This window comes from Neolamprologus multifasciatus, chromosome 10, assembly GCF_963576455.1.
Source record: "Neolamprologus multifasciatus chromosome 10, fNeoMul1.2, whole genome shotgun sequence".
Lineage (NCBI taxonomy): Eukaryota > Metazoa > Chordata > Actinopteri > Cichliformes > Cichlidae > Neolamprologus > Neolamprologus multifasciatus.
The window spans coordinates 465133-485928 of NC_140448.1; the positions used below are offsets into that span (position 1 = coordinate 465133).

The window sequence follows — 20796 nt, forward strand, 5'->3', positions numbered from 1 at the left end:
CTGTATATCATGTATGGAACCAACAGTTAAAATTTCATTTATATTGAATAATTATAACCTACTGCATAGTTCCCTGTTGCCACAAGTTAGCGCCATATGTGTGACACAATATTGACAAATACAATCTACATCGCTTGGAAAGAAACTGACTGGCTTCTTTAAGTTTCTTGAAGACGTTTCACCTCTCACCTGAGAAGTTTCTTCAGTTCTGAAAGCAACTGACCATCTTTGAACAGAGGGGGCAGCTTATGACACCAACTGGCTGCCACCTACAATGCAGTTTTAAGGTACCTTCCCAGGCACCCGAGTCCCCATTCACATCTTGTGAGCTCAGTGGGTCACATAATAAGGTGGGGCAAGGTCTCACAATGGTTTCACCTGAAACCTCTGCTGTTAATCCTAAAAAGTTGATTCTGCTCGTCTGGACACTATGTAAGGATGACCAGAATCAACTTTTTGGTATTTCACTACCTGGATGATTGAGCATGCATCAAGACTGTGTAGATAATGACAAACAGTCTTTTTTTTACATCTTCTTACATGTGGTGAGGCACGTTATTATTGACTAATAGTGGGTCAATGACCCTCTTAAGAGACAATGCTCACTAGGGGTTAATACTTTATTTACAAATGGTTAATCCATCATTTATAAAGTAGAAAAGATAAAGCAGAAAACATAAAAAATTAAACATTTTATATGGCCTTACTAAGCAAGACTATTCGTATACACCTATATAAGTGACATACTAAGGAGGAACAATACTTTATGATTGAGTTTTAACTAATACTTCTTTCATGCTTAATGTAGATATTATAAAATGCCACCTAGCTTTTTAAATTTTTATTAACTTCTATTTTTTAAAAAAAAATCAAGTGTATGTGACCTATATTATATTAAAAACATTATAAATTCAGTTTTTACCCAGTTTGAATGAAAAATCATACACAAAATTTGCTTGCTTGTCACAATTTTTATTATTTTTTAACAAGATAAGCTTTATTTTTGAGTACTTTTAAAGAGGACTTTATCAGTTAACAATGGAAGAATATCAAAAATAATGTTTTCACATCTGAAAGGTATCATAGTCCTACGTGGGGTCATATGGAGTTTTTCCTGGTATACCCTGAAATGTACATACATGTAAATAACTTCATTTGAGCAATGTTGTGTAATTTTAGACATTCAACAACAGCTGCTGGAATTTCCTGAAATGGAACTCCCCACCCAAGTTCTATTCTTTTCTATTAAAAAGTCAAATTTCTGGCCCATTTTCAAGAATGTAAGTTAACATGTGCTAAAATGTATATCCTTGTAGCTACAAAACCAGTAGTGTGCACTTTTGCTACCACTTCTTTAATTTTGCAAGAACTTGAAACTGTTTGATGGTAAAAGTGTCAACAACCTGTCTGAGCAGATTGCTGTTACCTGCCACTGATAAAAATGCCTGGGTATGTCATTCATATGTCTGTTGATGAATATTACATGAAACACTAAAATTTACAACTCCTAGACAATAATTGGAATTCCATTCTGATTTCTATAACTAAGAAAGATATCGGGGAAAAATAATGATAATAATATTTTATTTGAAAATGTGTTCATGTTCATAGTCTTAGGACTGATCAGACTTTAAAGTCCATTGCATGAAAACAAATTAAACAATGTAAAATAAAATAATTTCGCCAAGTAAAACACTGTGAGCACTGCAAGATAAGCATCCATTTTTTTTCTTTTGATCAGTTCTTCAGTCTTCATCCTTGAGCTGTGACCTTTGTAGCTCCTGCATCAGAGCTAGAAAAACAGAGCAATATTCTGGTATAACACAAGATCACAACATACTGTATATGAGTAGTTTCTACATGTATGCCCTAGGTTCCTCTGACATAGTTCCTCTAGGTTCATCTGACATATGGATAGTATATACGTTAGAACTCACCTGTGATAATTTCTTCCTTTACTTTGTAGAGTTCCTTTTTTATTTCTTCAAGGATTTCCTTCAAATGCAGACAGAGTATGACATTTTGCATAAAAGAAGTACATTTTGTTTTAATAAAGAGCCTTATAACTTTTTGTGTACAACAGTACAAATCTGGAAACAATGTTAGAGGCGTTGCAACTATAATTTAAGGTTCTTTAGATGAAATGGCTTTATAATGCAAGTCCTGGGAAAAACAAGCAGAGGCTTAGAACACATATTTTACATACTAAATAGCTTCTCTTGTTTCAAAGGAACTAAAATAGTTTTATGTCATCACAGAAAGTTATAGTGTTTACTAAGGAGTTGTAGGATATTGGTGTGTATTTATATAAAGATGGAGGAACAAACCTGTTTAAATTTTTCCATATCACTATCATTTCCTGTACCATCTGAGTTCTTCTTCACCACCTTCATCCTACAAAAGAAAGATACTTTATTACACTGAAGCAAACACAATCAAAGAGGTCATATTTTAGGCCAAACACTTACTTTTATCTTCATGTACCTGTTCCAATAATGTTTCTTTCTTTTAAATTAGTTTGGAGTGCTATGCTACAGAAAGTGGAACACTCACTGAATCAGTTGAGCAGGATAGTGGCAGCATGTCACACTCAATGTGTTTTTCAAAGCAGAAGCAAATAATCACTAATAATTTGGAATTTTATGTGGAAATCTCTAAAACTAAATGGAAGCAAGTTTGAGGCCACCACACTGAAAATATTAATATTTTAAATTAATTATTAAAATATCACATTTTTATATTATTATTATTATTATTATGTGGGGATGATGCAGATGGCATGCTTGAGGCAACTGTTGTTGTGATATGGCGCTATACAATTGAAATGAATTGTTCTGTCAGACATCAGGTGTCTGTACTGGCCAAGCCTGTTCTTGTAACAGGCAGTCAGCTAAGATCCCTTTTGCCTAAAATAATACAGCTTTTCAAAAATTGACATGTTTGTTGTTAATATTCAGCAAATATGAGAGTAGTATAAAAGTTCTATATGGTTTTGTGTCACTTTGCATTAAAGTACAAACCATTTTAATGCCTGTATAATACATATATTAAAATAATAAAGTAAGTTTTAATATCCAAGTTAAATAAGTGCATAGACAAGCGGACTAATTATTTGCATTGACAAATATTAATGAGTTCATAAAACTATGGCTGGGTGTAGCTCTCTGGTGTGCCTTTCACTTAATGTTTGCAGTTTTGCGATTACAACAGAGTAAGCTATTTGTACAGTCATGCTCACAGCTCTGCTGGTTATCTGTGAGAACATGTGGTTAAAAACAAAGCATTATCTTTGTCTCAAACATGAGCTGGCCAGGGGAAGCAACACACTTTGGCTACGTATACACGTACACGGGTATTTTTGAAAACGGAGATTTTCCGTTTCCGTTTTAAAAAATAATCCCGTCCAGACGTAAAGGCAGAAATGAAGGAAAACGCTGCTAGGAACATGCCAAAGCAACAAGTGGCGATATATTCCTAACCGTGCAGACATGTTGGACAATCAGAAGTCTAGAAGCCTCGGTGGGAAAAAGTAAACAAAGATGGGGCATAGAAGCAGAACCGAGTTGTATGTGTGGAGGGACAGTAACTGTGTGTGTATATGTAAGCATTTAAACACTGCAGAGATTACAATTAACAGTAACAGTATTGTAGAAATTCATTTCACCGAAACAATAACGTGGTGCACGGTGTGACGTCAAAAAAGGCGCACACCTTTGACGCTGCGTTTTCTGCGTTTTTCTCGTCCACACGTAAATGCAAAAACTGAGTTTTTAAAATATCCACCCTGGCCGGAGTTTTTAAAAATCTCCGTTTTCAGTGACCAAAAACACAGATTACGTGTGGACGAAATGTGCAAACGCATAGAAAAATCTGTGTTTTCAAAAATACCCAGGTACGTGTGGACGTAGCCTTTGTTTCAGACAGAAACAATAAAAGCAAGCAAGTTGATAGTTAATCTTATGACAGTAAGACAAAGTAGAAAATAGAAATGCAGCACACAGCAACAAACAAAGAAGTATCTCTTTCAGATTGGAATAGATCTTCATTGAATGCATATCATCTTACAAGAGAACCCATGTAGGCAGAGTCAGGGGGGAGACTAGTACCTGGACACTGGAGTAGTGGCAGAGTTTGAACTTGGGCTTGAATCTTTTTGATCGGTGGTTAAGGATTTGGCTCTGTTGCAAAGAACACAGATGTTTTAGGAAAGTTGTTGATTGCTGAATTGCTGTGGATGGCTCAAAATAGGTTGTTGTTTAGTATATAATGTATGGATCAGTTGTAAAGGGAAAGTCTGAACCAGTCTCTTACCTTGGCATGGTGGCAGATTTTTCCTTGGATTGATTGATTTCTGGTGGGGAATTGTAATATTTATTATTGCATTTCATGTTAATATCCTCAAATTAAATGTTTTTGTTTCTTTCACAAAAAGTCTATCTACAATGCTGGCTGTAGTGTAAAGAGAGGCATTTATCTTTCTTTATCTACACAGATGTGATTACTCACCCGCTACACCTGAGGATTTCGACACAGAGGACTCAGAATCCTCCTGTAGTTACGTATAAAGATAATTACAGTTATAATTTAATATTTAAATCTTATTAAATCTACAAATACTAAAGACCCATAAAAAAATCTTATGGGTCTTCTTGAGAGCACGGGGCTTACATTGTGAGATTCTTCCTTTTTTACAGCTGGCTTATCAGCAGCTTTTCGCCTATTAAAAAAATTAATCCATTACAATACAAACAATGAGATCCTCCATATCAGACTATCATAAGTATTTCTAAGATGTATATCTCTCGATTATGACTTGCCTTCTTGCAAGGATGGCACTCATTTCTCCCATTAGACCACCTCCTCCACTTCCACCGGATGAGGACTGTGGTTTCGGGGCTGGGGCTGCTGAACCTCCCTCATCCTTAACACAAAAAAATGCACATCACTGTGTTTAAAGCCGTTTGGTCCAATGAATAGATCCTTTTGAAAAACATAAAACTAAATACAAACAGTATGTGTGTGTGCATCAGGGTTTTAGAGAACACAAATACATAAATGGTTGATATAGCACTTTTCTACTCTCCCGGAGTAGAAAAGTGCTCTATACAACAACACACTCCAATGGACGCATGGGAGAGCAACTTGGGGTTAGTATCGTGCACAAGGATACTTGACATGCAGACTGGAGGAGCCATGGCTCAAACCACTGAACTTCCAATCAATAGGTGACCTGTTCTACCTCCTGAGCTACAGCCACCCCGTATATGTATATGCATATGCATATATGTATTTGCTCATACCTTTACTGTTTTGCGCAATTTGGCTCCTGCTAGAGCTGCAGCCAGATCCTTTCCACTGCCACCTCCACCTCCTCCACTGCCTCCTGCAACCGGTGGGGGTGGAGGTGCAGGTGGAACCATACCTCCAGATGGAGGTGGTGGAGGTGCAGGTGGGCATCCCCCAGAAGGAGGTGGGGGTGGACCTGGAGGTGGTGGGGGTGCTGGTGGGGCAGGTGAAGTAGCTGGTGGGGCAGGAGGGGCAGGAGGTGCTGATACAGTGGCCTGGTGTTCTCGCTCCAGACGTTCTTTCTCTTGCTGTTCCTGCTTCTGACGTTCAAGTCTGGACGAAGATAGACAGATAAATTAGAGTGCTGCTGTTTGTATATAAACTCAACAGGTATAATACATGTGTTTATATTTCACTGAAAATCCATCCTTTATATTGTGTGTGGAGGTTCATAGTCGTGCAAATCGTGGTAGTTTTAAGAGGTTAGAAAAAGAAAGGAACTTGATTTCTTTAAGTTTCTGAGTATGCTTCACCTCCCATCCCAGGGTTCCAGAAACGAAAGACAAACAAAAGAATTCCAGGTATCTAACAAGTAGTGCTGTCTCCTCTGGAGGTGGTTGTTGACCTAATACAGATCATGTGAGTCAAAAAAGGCATAGGCCATTACCATCAGAAGGGGACAACGGTGAAACCTCTGTGAGACCCACCCTATCATGTGACCTATTAAGGTCAACTGAGGCAAGGTGTAAGTTGCAGTTGAAGCGCCTGAGAACTTCGCCTTCTTCTTTGGCTCTCGGAGGAGGTGGACGCACTTTTTCTCTTCTCCCTTATCTTCCCTGCTTATGTCCTTGTCTAGTCTCGTGTTTTTTTTTGTATTTTCCCTGGAACACTCTCTCACAGTCTGTTCTCTAAAACCTAAAAGAGGAATTATGGATTGGATCAACTGGTCCCTAAATGCAATTGACACCCCTTTCTCAACGAGAAGTTTGGGCTTGGGTGAGCCTGAGTGCTGAAGATATATACCTATTCGGAACCATGGTAACAGGGTTCTGGCTGATCGGAGCTGGCTTGGCCCTGACTTATCGAAGAATTAAGAAAGTGGATCCGGCTGTTCAAACCCCCACAAGGCTGCCCGCTGGGATTGGAACGATGGGAGAGGCGTGAGTTTCTCAAAATGGGCTCATTGAGTCAGCACGGATAAGATCTTGGAGAGGCTACGGCTGCTGTGAATACTCAGAATAAGATCTCTGACTGCAGACTGGATACATCTCGGAAGGTCTAGCCCAGAATAACATCTCTGGACGCAAAATTGGATGACATCTCGGGGAGGCACACTGCCGTGAGTTCTCAGAAATTGGCTCCTTGAGCACAAGAAATGACAACATCACAAAACGCAAGTATGGCGAAGCTCTTGGCTCTCCAACGGGAGATTGAGAGGCCATTGTTGGACTGTAGAACTGCTTTGAAATTCATATGAGCTGTTCGCACTAAAGTAAAAAAATAACATCACTTCATGCGGATACCCTCTCGGCGCCAGCTACAAGGCCAGAGCTGAACAAAACACCCTGATAACGACTGTGTTTAGTCTGTTCCTGGATTCTCTTTCTTCTGAAAGAGAATCCAGGAAATTATATACTATAAAATTCCCCTCTGATTAAATCTGAGATGCAAAGACTCCAGATTGGTCCCAAGAGTTTGTGGTTTTAAACTACAGTCAAGAAACATTAAGAGTTAAGCAGATCTGATGGAGTAGTACAGAACCAACTTCCGAGTAAACGATACAGGTCCTGACTGTTGGCTGTGCTTACGTGTCGAGCAGCAGGTTAGAGTATCTGGCCTACTTATAGAGGGGCTCCCCAAGCTACTCAGCTGGGGTACCCCCCTCATCACTGATCTTTGATGAGGGGGGTTGGCTCACAGTCTCTGCTCTAACTCATCTCAAAAGTGTTCTGTTGGGTTAAGATTGTTGCTCTGTATAGGCCAGTCATGTTCTACCACACCAAACTCATTAATGTCTTTATAGACCTTGCTTTGTGCACTGGTGCGTCATGTTGCAACAGCATCTCCAAACTGTTCCCACAAAGCTGAGAGCATGATATAGTCCAAAATGTCTGACATGTCGGAAGCATTAAGAGTTCCTTTCACTGGAAGTAAGAAGCCAGGGCCTACTCCTGAAAAAAGGTTGCCACATCATAATCCATCCACCACCAAATATTTATCCTTGGCACAGTGCCGTCAGACAAGTACCATTCTCCTGTCAACTGCCAAACCCAGACTCACCCACCAGATTACTAGATGGAGAAGCCCAAATTGTCAACGGTGGGTCACTTTTGATAATGTTTGCACTTCTCTAGAGTGAAGTGGTAGTGTGATGCATCCAATGTTCTGCATTACGCTTGGTGATGTAAGGCTTGGATGCAGCTGATTGGCCAAAGAAACCAATTAAATGAAGCTTTCTGTGCACTGTTCATGAGCTAATCTGAAAGTCACATGAAGGTCTGTAGTGATTACTATGCAGAAAGTTGCCGACTTCTGTGCACTATGTGCCTCAGCATTTGATGACCCTGTTCTTTGATTTTCAAATGAGCTTTGCCTGGAGTGTGTCTGAACTTTCTTTTATGTTTAATTTACGATACAGTGAATGTGTCCATTTGCGTACGTATTTGCCTATGCCAAACCTATGGAGAGGGGTTTTCAACATACGCAAACATCTCTCGTGCAGTCTTCCAAAAACACTATGGATAGGTGTGACTAACTGGCTGACTGTTTGAAAAGTGGATCGTGGCAAGGCAGTGACAGCAGAGTTCACCGCAAATTTTAGAAGCCCCAAAAAATATAAAAGCATGAAAGTGATGTGGTGGTTACAGAAGACAATTTTCATTTGTTTAACACCTGGTTTCAGGCGTTATAGTTTCAGTTTTCTCTATGGGTGAGTGAAGGACCAGCCACAGCACAAGGAGAGTGTGTCACAGAACAGTTGTTTGTGACATTGCCCTTATTTACAGCAAACAGCTACAATATGTAGACCAGGGGGGTCAAATTCATTTTTACGTTGTGGGCTACATACAAACCACTTTGATGTTAAGTGGGCTGGACCAAAGAAACTCTCCTTTCCATCAGTCCAAGTGCTATGGGTTTTTTAAAAAAAGATTTTTGGGTTTGACTCATTTTTTATTATTTTTGTATTATAGTTTTGCTCTCCTAATCTATAGGTCTTTAGGTGCATTCTAGGTAAAGATAAGTTTTGTGTTTGAGCTCTACAGTCTTCTGTTTATGTTTTATATTTATAGATAGCGTAGTATCTATATTTCTGGTTCATGGTTCTAGTTTCTTTTTTCATCATGTTATATTTCCTTTGTTTCTAGTCTCTCTTCCTCATTTGGTTATGTATTCTTCAGTTATCATTGTTTTTGTGTTCCCTTTCTGTCACCCCAGTCAGTCATGTCTCCATGTTTGTTTATTTCCCCTTAAGTTCATGTCTTAGTCCTGGGTCTCAGTGTATTACTTCCTATTTTATTTTGATAGTCCCTCGTGTCTTGTGTTGTGTTTAGTTTTGTTTGCCCCTGTCTCATTAGTCTAATTCCATCCAGCTGTTTTCCCTGGTGGGTATATATTTTATCCATCTGTTCTTTGTCATGTTATCCCTCAAAGTTGTGTCCTCCCTTGCAGTATGTTCTCTTTTTGTTTGTTTGTTTTTTCCCCCGTTGAGTCGCAGGTTTGATTTACCTTGTTAAATTTCTCATGTAACTTTGTGATTTGCTTTACTTTAATAAAAGCAACTTTGTAGTTTATTTTCTCATATTTTTCATATTTTATACTTTTGATTGTAGATAGTGGAAAAAAGGACATTTTATTTTTGTCATCTAACTCATCACTTTGGTGCAGTTTGGGGGGAGGTCTTTATCAGCAGAAAAAGCGTAGTCTGTCCATAGGACCACTGCAGAAGCATTCGAGATAGATTGAGGAGCTCAGTCATTCAGCAAGGGCACAAGGTAGAGTTGCTACTCCCCCATCATGAAAGGAACCAGTTGAGGTGGTTCAAGAATGTAACAAGGGCACCTACAAGGTGCTTCCTAGCTGAGGTATTTTGGGCATGCCAAACTAGAAGAAGACGCCAGGGCAAACCCAGAACATACAAGCAGGCCATGAGATCATTACTTTTGGCTGGCTGGGAAACACTTTGGTGTCCTCCCGAAGAGGTCTAGGAGGTGGGTGAGATAAGCAAGGTGTAAACATCTTTGCTTTTAGGCTGTGTGCTCCAAAAATAACGTCACATCCACTAGCCTTGTTTTGGTGTCACTTCACCCAGTCGTGCACTTTTCAGGCTACGTCCACACTAGCCCAGATAGATTTGAAAACGGCATTTTTGTCTGAAAATACTCCGCATCCACACTAGCGTTTTCAAAGAGTTGCGCATCCACACTAAAACGTCCAAAAACGCTGACGTTGCAGTTCCACGCATGCTTGAAACGCAAAACGATTCGACCCACGTCATTTCCCTCTGCCGTTTATTTACTTTCCGGCTCTTTGAAATGTGGCAGCGAAATGGCAGGACAAAGCACCGAATTTTTAAAGTGGACTGATAATGAGGTGGAGTTGTTGCTCCGAGTCACCAACGAGTACAAGGTTTCCAAAGCAAGTGAGAACATCAACTGGGAGATAGGGCTACCAAAATTGTGAGCAAGCAAAACAACTGCTGTCCGATGCCATCCGCCATCTTAGTTTAAGTGGTCACATGACTGCATCATATGACCAACATGCGTCAAGTCTGCGTTTTCGAGTGTCCACACTGCGACGGGACAGCTCCAATTTGAAATGAAATTTTCGAGAGCGTTTTCAAAACACTGCATTTTTCCTTGGGGAAAATGCCATCTCAGTGTGGACGGGAGGCCAAAACGGAGAGAAAACAATGTGTTTTCAAACGAAAACGCATTAGTGTGGACGTAGCCTCAGCTTCTGTAACCTGGTGCATTGCACTGCTGCCGCCACAGCTAGGTTTTGACAGTCAAGTGTACAGTCATATTAGTTTATTCTGCCATTCTAGTGATATATCAGAAGGTCAGAGTTTAATAAATTCTACAGAGGGAGTGGAAACATTTTGATAACATGAGACTTTATTGAAAAATACTTGGCAATGACTTTGCTTTCAGTTTTGGCTTCTTCTCTTTCTGTATCAGCGCTGATGTGGTGGTATTGTCTAAGCAGAGAAAGCTGTTATTCAGGAAGATAATGCAGCTGCTATTTACGTCTTAATGGTGAGCATAAATAGAAGTGACTGTGCAAAGCAAGCAACCAGTGCAGAGTATACTAGTGCCTTTAGAGTGATGTGTCTTGACTTGTGTCAAGGAGAAAATAGATATGTGGACTATCTGCTGTAAACAACATATCTCTGCATTTGCATTGTAGTCTTTATTAGTCTGTAATAACTGCTGAAAATGTTAATTAAAAGCAGAAACAAAACCTAAAAACCAATGACACAAAATAGATATTAGCCTTAGTATAATTAAGAATGAACTGTACCTTCTCTGTTGTTCCAGCTGCTGTGCAGTGGGGCCGTTCTGAGCTGGGCCTAAGAAAAAGCATTAAAATTATTTAAAATTAATATATTACATAGATAATATAAAATATGCATGTATTCTTATATTAGGGCTCTCAAAGCCAATGAGACGATAACACATTCATGCAAATTCAGTTTAAAACTTCTACTTTTTGACTCTCAATTAATGTACGTCTGCACTGTGATCTTTGATAGTTCAGGATGTTTGGAAGTGATGCATCAGTAATGTCAAAGCTATGCCAGATTGTTCTCTGGACAAAACCAAAGTTATTTGTATTTACTGTCAGTGTGGACTGAGTTACCACATTGAGTCTCAAATGCCACTTGGTGGCTAATAACAATTAAAAATTGCTATTGAGCCCTTTTGATAACTGGCAGGGAATCTTTTACAATGGTTTGAAGAAATTTTATCTCACTTTTTTTGAAGAATTGTTTTAATTCAGGCATAGAAATGTTTTTCTGTATAAGTATCTAAACAGAGTTATAGTCCAGATAAAACTCCAAAAAGTAGTTGGAATAAATGCCTAATAATCAAAAATAATTGTATTAACTAACATTTATAAAACATAATGTATAGGACAGTACACTGTCACATCCCCACCCCACCACCATACCACACTTACAGATTATTGTCAGAATATAAAGACATTGCTATGCTCCTTGTTTTAGCCTTTTCCCATGTGCCTTTTGTACCAGTTACTGTTTTGCTCTTCCCGTTTTTCTGATCAGTAACAGCTATGTTCCCTAATGTTTCCCATCTTCCCTAATTACCTAGTGTGTTTCTGGCCTTCATCTCCCCATAGCTTTTTTTCGCATCAACCTATTTCTTGTTTACTGTGCATCCTGTTCCTTATGTTCCATCTTTGTTTCCTAGCTCCCAGGGTTTTCCAGGCATTTCCGTGTGTTCTTATGGCTTTTGGTTTACCTTCAATAAAGGATTATATTCACTGGAACCTGCCTCTCTAAGAGTCTGCATTAAGGGTCCTCAGTCTTCACCAAATCTGACAGACAGGAATAATGCACGATCTGGATCTAACATGTCTTCTTGCACTGGTGTGGTTACCTGCAACTGCCGGCGCACTGACAGTATCTAAAGCATGCGTCATGGTGTTGGCAAACAGAGTAGCATCTTCTTTACTGCCGAAATTTAGCCCCCACACCTGCTTGTGATCACGCCACTGATGGAAATTTGGTGTGGCTTGATTATACTTCATTCCTTTGATAATGGGACAATTGATCACCACCTGATGAAAACAGGAAGCGAAGGATAGTAAATGTAAATTAAATATAAAGTTAGTCAGGCCAAAAGTAAATTTATTTAAATATATAATTATATGTGAGATCATATTGCTGATGCTTGGCCCACAGTAGATTGTAATATGCATGGAATAAACCAATACATGTTGTGGGTATATATCTGTTAATTATTAAGTCTGTGCAAGGTGAACACTGTGTGTCTCAAAGTGTACATATATATATATATGTATATATATATATATATATATATATATATATATATGTATATATATATATATATATACATATACATATATATACACACACACTCCACTGTGAGAGACAGAATCTGAAAAGAAAAATGCGGTAATCACATTGTATGATTTTTGAACAATGTATTTGTGAATAAATTGTTCACCCTGAACTTGCAAAATCCCAGAGTGATATATGTGTGTCTGTGTGTCTGTGTGTGTGTGTGTGTGTCCAATCAGAACATGAGAAGGTAATTGTCTGGTTTTGTGTGTATGCTTTTCTTGTACCTGCTGGTCAGCCTGCATTTTGCGTCCCACTACTCTGAAGGTGTTTGCTGAAGGGTTGTGATAGATCTGGACACGGCTTATAGACGTACTGTCAGATCCTGCTGGCACCCAGCGCTTGCTGTTGTCATCATACAGCATGACTGTTGCCCTCACCTGACAGATACTGGACTCACTGTTGGAGGGAATGATTAGGAAAAAAAGATGACCAGATGCAGTGCAAGAACAAAATACTAAAATGGTGTAAGTGTACAGATAAAAGAAGCATGAACATTCTTCTATAACACGAACTCTTCTGGGAAGGCTTTCCATAAGATTTAGGAGTGAGTTTAGAGGAAATTTTGATAATTCTTTCAGAAGTGCATTTGTGTTCAGTTGGGTTGAGGTAGTGCTCAGGTGCAGGCCAGTCATGTTCTTCCACACCAAACTTGCTCATCAATGTCATTATGGATATCTTGGAATGCTGAAGTTTTAAGAGTTCCTTTCACTGGAGCTAGGAGCCCAGGCTGAGCTCCAGAAAAGCAAGGCCACATCATAATACCCCTGCACCAAACTTTACACTTGGCACAATGCAGTCAGACAAGTATTACTGTCCTGGCAACTGCCAAGCCCAGACTCATCCATTGGATTGCTGATGGAAAAGCATGATTTGTCACTCCACAGAACGTGTTTCGACATCTATAGAGTGTTGGTGATGCATCCAATGCTCTGCATTACGCTTGGTGATGTAAGGCTTGGATGCAGTTGCTCTACCAAGGAAACCCAGTAAATGAAGCATTAAATGAACCCATTAAATGAAACACACTATTCTTGAGCTAATCTGAAGGTCACATGAAGTTTGGAGGTGTGTAGCGATGAAATCTGCAGAAAGTTTGAGATCCCTCACTATGACTTTATGCAGCCTACCACTTCAAGGCTAAATTGCTGTTGTTCCCAATCGCTTCCAATTTGTTTGTAATTCCACTAAGAGTTAAATTTATTAATGAGGAAATTTTATGACTGGACTCGTGTAACCCATGGTGGAGGGGGTTACACGCCAAACAACAGTTCAGAGTACCCAGCCTTCTTATGGTCATTGAGTACTTCAAGGAACTATCTGCCTGATCTGAACCTGAGTAGTGTTTCATCATTGGAGTTTTGTGCAAACCACAGTTTGTCCATGACCAACACCATGTTAAGGGCATCCATAAGTGTAAGTGGCACCAGGACATCCTAGGTCACAGATCAGCAATCAATATTGTAATCATATCATCTGATCTGCGACCTTTGATCTGGACACTTGGATGAAGAGAGAAGCTGAGCTGTCAACTGATCACCACCTGGTGGTTAATTAAATCAGGTGGCAAGAGGATGCCTGACACATGTGGCACACCTAAACGTACAGTGAGGGTGTGCTGGCCCCTGATCCAGGAGATCTTCAACTCTCACCTCCGGCAGAAATACAACACCATTCTGTGGCTGGAGAAAGAATCTGCACCTAGACTACTGAGGCAGCTGCAAGTAATGGTAAATGGTAAATGGACTGATTCTTACAGTGGGGCAAAAAAGTATTTAGTCAGCCACCGATTGTGCAAATTCCCCCACTTAAAATGATGACAGAGGTCAGTAATTTGCACCAGAGGTACACTTCAACTGTGAGAGACAGAATGTGAAAAAAAAATCCATGAATTCACATGGTAGGATTTGTAAAGAATTTATTCGTAAATCAGGGTGGAAAATAAGTATTTGGTCAATAACAAAAATACAACTCAATACTTTGTAACATAACCTTTGTTGGCAATAACAGAGGTCAAACGTTTACTATAGGTCTTTAGCAGGTTTGCACACACAGTAGCTGGTATTTTGGCCCATTCCTCCATGCAGATCTTCTCAAGAGCAGTGATGTTTTGGGGCTGTCGCCGAGCAACACGGACTTTCAACTCCCGCCACAGATTTTCTATGGGGTTGAGGTCTGGAGACTGGCTAGGCCACTCCAGGACTTTCAAATGCTTCTTACGGAGCCGCTCCTTTGTTGCCCGGGCGGTGTGTTTTGGATCATTGTCATGTTGGAAGACCCAGCCTCGTTTCATCTTCAAAGTTCTCACTGATGGAAGGAGGTTTTGGCTCAAAATCTCACGATACTTGGCCCCATTCATTCTGTCCTTAACACGGATCAGTTGTCCTGTCCCCTTGGCAGAAAAACAGCCCCATAGCATGATGTTTCCACCCCCATGCTTCACAGTAGGTATGGTGTTCTTGGGATGCAACTCAGTATTCTTCTTCCTCCAAACACGACGAGTTGAGTTTATACCAAAAAGTTCTACTTTGGTTTCATCTGACCACATGACATTCTCCCAATCCTCTGCTGTATCATCCATGTGCTCTCTGGCAAACTTCAGACGGGCCTGGACATGCACTGGCTTCAGCAGCGGAACACGTCTGGCACTGCGGGATTTGATTCCCTGCCGTTGTAGTGTGTTACTGATGGTGACCTTTGTTACTTTGGTCCCAGCTCTCTGCAGGTCATTCACCAGGTCCCCCCGTGTGGTTCTGGGATCTTTGCTCACCGTTCTCATGATCATTTTGACCCCACGGGATGAGATCTTGCGTGGAGCCCCAGATCGAGGGAGATTATCAGTGGTCTTGTATGTCTTCCATTTTCTGATGATTGCTCCCACAGTTGATTTTTTCACACCAAGCTGCTTGCCTATTGTAGATTCACTCTTCCCAGTCTGGTGCAGGTCTACAATTCTTTTCCTGGTGTCCTTCGAAAGCTCTTTGGTCTTGGCCATGGCGGAGTTTGGAGTCTGACTGGTTGAGGCTGTGGACAGGTGTCTTTTATACAGATGATGAGGTCAAACAGGTGCCATTCATACAGGTAACGAGTGGGGGACAGAAAAGCTTCTTACAGAAGACGTTACAGGTCTGTGAGAGCCAGGGATTTTCCTTGTTTGAGGTGACCAAATACTTATTTTCCACCCTGATTTAGGAATAAATTCTTTACAAATCCTACCATGTGAATTCATGGATTTTTTTTTCACATTCTGTCTCTCACAGTTGAAGTGTACCTCTGGTGCAAATTACTGACCTCTGTCATCATTTTAAGTGGGGGAACTTGCACAATCGGTGGCTGACTAAATACTTTTTTGCCCCACTGTATATAGAGCTTTTCTACTCTCTCGGAGCACTCAAAGCGCTCTATACAACATGCCACATTCACCCAATCACACACATTCTCACAAGCACTTTATCTATACTTAGTGCTATCTAATTACATTCACACACATTCATACTCCGATGGACGCATCGGAGAGCAACTTCGGGTTAGTATCTTGCCCAAGGATACTTGACATGCAGACTGGAGGAGCCAAGGATCGAACCACCAACCTTCCGATCAGTAGGTGACCTGCTCTACCTCCTGAGCTACAGCCACCCCAAGTAGATGCTGCAAGGTGGTTGGCCCCTGTTATGGCAGTAACCAGATGAACCAGATGGTGGACACTAGGGATGGGTATCGTTTAGGTTTTATCCGATACCAGTACCAATCCAGTACTTTTGAAACGGTGCCGGTGCTTAAACAGTGCTCAAACTGGTGCTTAAAGAATGAAGAACACAAACTTTATCCAAAAACCTCTCATGTTTAGCTGTTTTTTTTGTAAAAAGACAACAATGTTAGCCTTTTCTGCAGCTATAGGGGATTTATGGTATCACTCTTGGCTGGAAGTAGTGCTTAATCAATGGGGGGAAAAAACACCAACTTTGTCCAAAAAACTCTCATGTTTAGCTGTTTCCCACTTTTTCTTTGGTCATTTTAGCTTTTTTGGCCAGGGTGAAGGGAGTATCTGCCATCAAACAAGAAGACAGCCGCATGTAACTACGACGGTGTTTGCTAGTTTACCTTGCGTGCATTAATTTAATAACGTGGTTAGCCTACTCAACGTAAATTACACACGAACAACATTAAGCTACTGACCCAGAGAAGAACGGCTGCTGCTACCATCATCATCCGTCATCATTTCTGCTACACTGGCAGGGCTAGGGGCCAGGACTCTCCTCTTCGGGTTTTTGGGGGATGTTGCTAACTCCGGGACCGATAACAGGCACCACACCCGCAGTAGATGTTCTCGATGTGAGGTCTCGCAGCAAGCTATCAAATACGCCTTTTAAAAAAATGCTATGCGTTGCCAGGTTTTTCATCAGATTCGAGGTGTTACCTCCTTTGCACAGTATCACCTTAAAGCACTTGTTGCAGGCTGTTGAGTTTGCATCTTTTGCTGTGAAGTACAGCCAGACTTTTGACCGCTTCGCCTTGGGCGTTTTTAATCTGTAGCTCTGCTCTAAAAGAATGTACGTACCTGGGCCCGCCTACTGGTACCTACTGGTATCCGGTGCCACTATGGCACCGGATACCAGTACCCATCCCTAGTGGACACCAGAAATGAGGAGTCCTATCAGGTTTAGTTAACCTTTGGAACTTTTGAGGCAGCCGATGGGTACTAGCATGCCAAGCAGAACATGTCTCGGGCGGTAGCTGAAGCAAAAACAGAGGATATAATCGGGTAGCGGAAAGAATACCTCCTTAATCGACTTCTGTAGAGAAAGCAGAGTCTAGGGACGAGGGAGACAACTTGACCATCACTGAAAACGAGGTCACTGAGGTCATTAATCCCCTGGAGTTGATGAGTGTGTCCAAATCACATGACTGATTTAAGATGACATAGCAGTAATATGCAGCCACGTGGAGTCTATTTCTTTTTTTGTTTGTTTTAAGAGTGTGTATAAACTATAGGTTAGTTTTTAAATTGTGTTAATAGGCCAAGTAAAACCAAGGTTATGATAAATAATTTACAAAATGCTTTTTTATGAATACGAGCCTCCCTGAGAAGATGTATGCCAGGTTGCTGAAAAAGAGTTTGTCCATTAGTCAAACCTAACTGACACACAATGCAGATCCTGTTCATGGAACACTGGACTAGCTCTTTATCCTTGGAAGAATATTTGAGTGTGTCCAATTCATCTACATGTGTTTTGGGAACTTGGAGAAGGCATTTGACTGTGTCCTTTGGAGTGTCCTACTGGGGGTGCTTCAGGCGTTGCCATTCAGTCTCTGTACAACTGTTGCAGGAGCAATGTCTGCATTGCCAACAGACATTGACAGACTCATTCCTGGTGCATGTCTTCGCCAGGGCTACCCCTTTCCACCAATTCTGTTAATAATTTTTATGTACAGAATTTCTAGAAGTAGCCAGGTGGCAGAAGGCTTCCACTTTTGTGGCCTCAGAATCTCAACTCTGCTTGGTACTCCAACATAGTACTCTGAACAGTACCATGTTGGAATTCACTGAGCCCCTTAGACCAACCCATTCTTTCACAAATGTTTGTAGGTATATGCAACATCAGTGCCCTGTTGAGATAATAAGCTCCACTAAATAAAGGATGAGATAAAATCCACTGAGTCAAGACAATAATGCTCCTTATCATGCTTAGAGGGTATCACCAGTCCAGCACCCTCAGATTGTACGCTAAGTGGAAGAAAGGACGCAGATTAGTAGTAAGTATAAGAACTATTATTCTGGATGAAACAACAAAGATCCATAAGTACATCAAGAAGCTGGCTATAATGATCGCGTGCTTAGTGCACCAGAAACCCGAGACACAAGAGGTGCTAGAGGAGGAACCATAATGGAAGGATAGGCACCTGTTATTGAAAAATCTTACCAATGACAGGACAATGACTAAAAGACACCAGAGAGGCACTAATTATGTCAGTACGGGAACAAACTTTAAGCACAATTCAATTCAATTGACTTGAATTCAATTTTATTTATACAGCATCAAATCACAACAGCAGTCACCTCAAGGTGCTTTATATTGTAAGGTAGACCCTACAATAGTGCATACAGATAAAAACCTAATAATCATGTGACCCCCAATGAGCAAGCACTTTGGTGACAGTGAGAAGGAAAGACTCCCTTTCAACAAAAAGAAACCTCCTTCAGAGCCAGGCTAAGGGAGGGGCGGCCATATACTGTGACCAATTCAGGTGAGAGAAAGAAGACAGGACAAATGACATGCTGTAGAAGAGAGCTAGAGATTAATAACAAGTATGATTAAATGCAGGGAAGTCTAAGTCACACGATCAATAGAGGCTGGGATCCAGCACGTAACAGAAAGGTGTAAGATGCTAGCAGGCAGGGGATACATGGAACGCTATAATCAAGTGGCTGGAACAGTATACAGAAACATCTATGCCAAGTCAGCCCTGACTTAGTGGCCAAACAGAAGAAGATGGCCGTAGTGATAGATGCAGCGATACCAAGTGATAGCAACATTGGGAATAAGGAACACGAGAAGCTCAAGAAATACCAAGGGCTAGGAGAGGAGCATGAGGTGATGTGAAGGTGAAGGCAGCAATGGTGCCTCGGGGTACTGACTCCCAAACTGGCTCCAGCAGATCCCAGGAATGACATCTGAGATCTCTGTCCACAAGATCACAGTCCTAGGAACAGCAAAGATACTTTTGAGGACCATCAAGCTCCCAGGATTCCTGGTAGAGGACCCAAGCTCGAAGCATAGACCGACTGGGTGCTGGTTTAGCTCACTGGGATGAGCAGGTGACCACATGCCGTATGGCTGGGAGCGGCCGGTGCGGGTTTTAACACAACCTGCGGCCCTTTGCCTCATTTCTTCCTCTTTCTCTCCCGCTGCTTTCCTGTCACTCTTCACTGTTTCTATCCAAAAAAGGCTGAAAAAAACCATTGTTGCTTGTTTGGAAGAGTTACCAGGAGACAGTTTCTTCTTGCTAAAGAACATTTAATATTTGCAAAGTTTTATCTGAATAAACCACAAGCTTTCTGGAACAATGTTTTCCAGACAGACCACACTAGAGTTTGGCTATTTGGGAACTGAACCATGCAATATTTGGCAAATCCCAAACATACTATATAAGCACAAACACACTAAATTTGGGTTTTTGTTAAATAAATATGTTATAATTGTGTGATATGACCTATATAACTCCACATCCAGATTATATTAAAATTATTTTAGAACCTAGCAAAGACCTTTTTAAAAAAAATAATCATATTCTTTTATATACTTTTTATTTATTATGTCCTGACACATAGAACTTTTCAAGTTCTATAAAATACATACAGGGTGGACTTTCTTTTCTATTTCTAAACTGTTCAAATTTTGTATATAAAATCAAATTAATTCCTCTAGTTAGTCAATCTGTTTAGCACATTTGAAAAGTAAGTAATGCTTCATAGCTTTACAGAGGTTCAGAACCCTAAATTTGTACACTGTAAAGTAATGGGGCAAATATGTGTTTGTATTTTTGATGATTATTTCATTAAAACAATTATACATTTATACCTTTATGTATTTATCCTGTGTGGTTTGAATGTTTGTATGCAAAAATTAATGAAATAATAAAAAGACTGCATGTCTCTACAAGTCATTATGACACTGACTTATTTTCAGTCTGCTACTTGCAACGTCTGTAGCCTGTGGGAAAGCTTTACTTCCTGTCACAAAGGTTTTCATGTTTTGACCACTTCCTGTGATCAGTACAATGCCTAATATGGACTGTATTTCACCTGTCATATGCACCAAGTTCTCAAAAAGTTTTGGTTCCCCAGAATGCTTTCTTGGATTAAATAACATTATCAGAAAAAAGGAAATGCAGATACATTTTTTAGTCTGTGTGCAATAACTATAATAATTGAAGCACCTGTTATAAGCTTCAGACACTTGCAGACAACAGGAAATGTAGTCAGAACGAAATATCTTTTCAGTAAAATATAGAGAGCACTAAGAGAGTCGGTGTTGTTTTACACATTCTTTCACGAGTCATTCAAAATTGGAATGAACATATGTTTCTTTCCTCAGTTGATTGATTAATATAACTAATGTAAGAAAATGACTCACCCCATATTTCAGCTTTGGTCAATATCCAGCGTTTCAGTTGTTTTTTAACAATATTTCTTCACTTCAAAATGAATCGCGTCTTTAGAACCTACTGTCATCCCTGATTGCACATCTGAGTTGCTCTCTCGCTCTGTGACTTTTTTAGCAGCAAGCATTTGCACTTCTGCCTTTGTATTGTCATTTCCTAGACAGTTTTTTCTTTCTTCCTGTTCTCGTCTCCACTCGCTCTTTCAAATTCATATTTTCACACCTCCCCCATTTTCTGTCTCC

At 40.3% G+C, this 20796-nt stretch overlaps 2 protein-coding genes across 2 annotated transcripts in view; one reads left to right on the plus strand and one right to left on the minus strand.

Annotated features, from left to right (window-relative positions):
* The window catches only part of alcama (activated leukocyte cell adhesion molecule a), a 334175-nt gene that overhangs the window by 241522 nt on the left and 71857 nt on the right, over positions 1-20796 (plus strand). The window lies entirely within an intron of this gene.
* On the minus strand, positions 961-20684 carry LOC146509276 (vasodilator-stimulated phosphoprotein-like). The gene is made up of 13 exons (XM_085173862.1): positions 20527-20684; positions 12619-12790; positions 11907-12087; positions 10807-10855; positions 5301-5619; positions 4818-4921; positions 4669-4717; positions 4507-4549; positions 4312-4351; positions 4107-4178; positions 2328-2394; positions 1938-1995; positions 961-1792 (listed from the first exon to the last, which is right to left on the minus strand). The coding sequence occupies exons 1-13, from the start codon at positions 20529-20531 to the stop codon at positions 1746-1748; spliced, it is 1206 nt and encodes a 401-aa protein (XP_085029988.1). The 5' UTR covers positions 20532-20684; the 3' UTR covers positions 961-1745.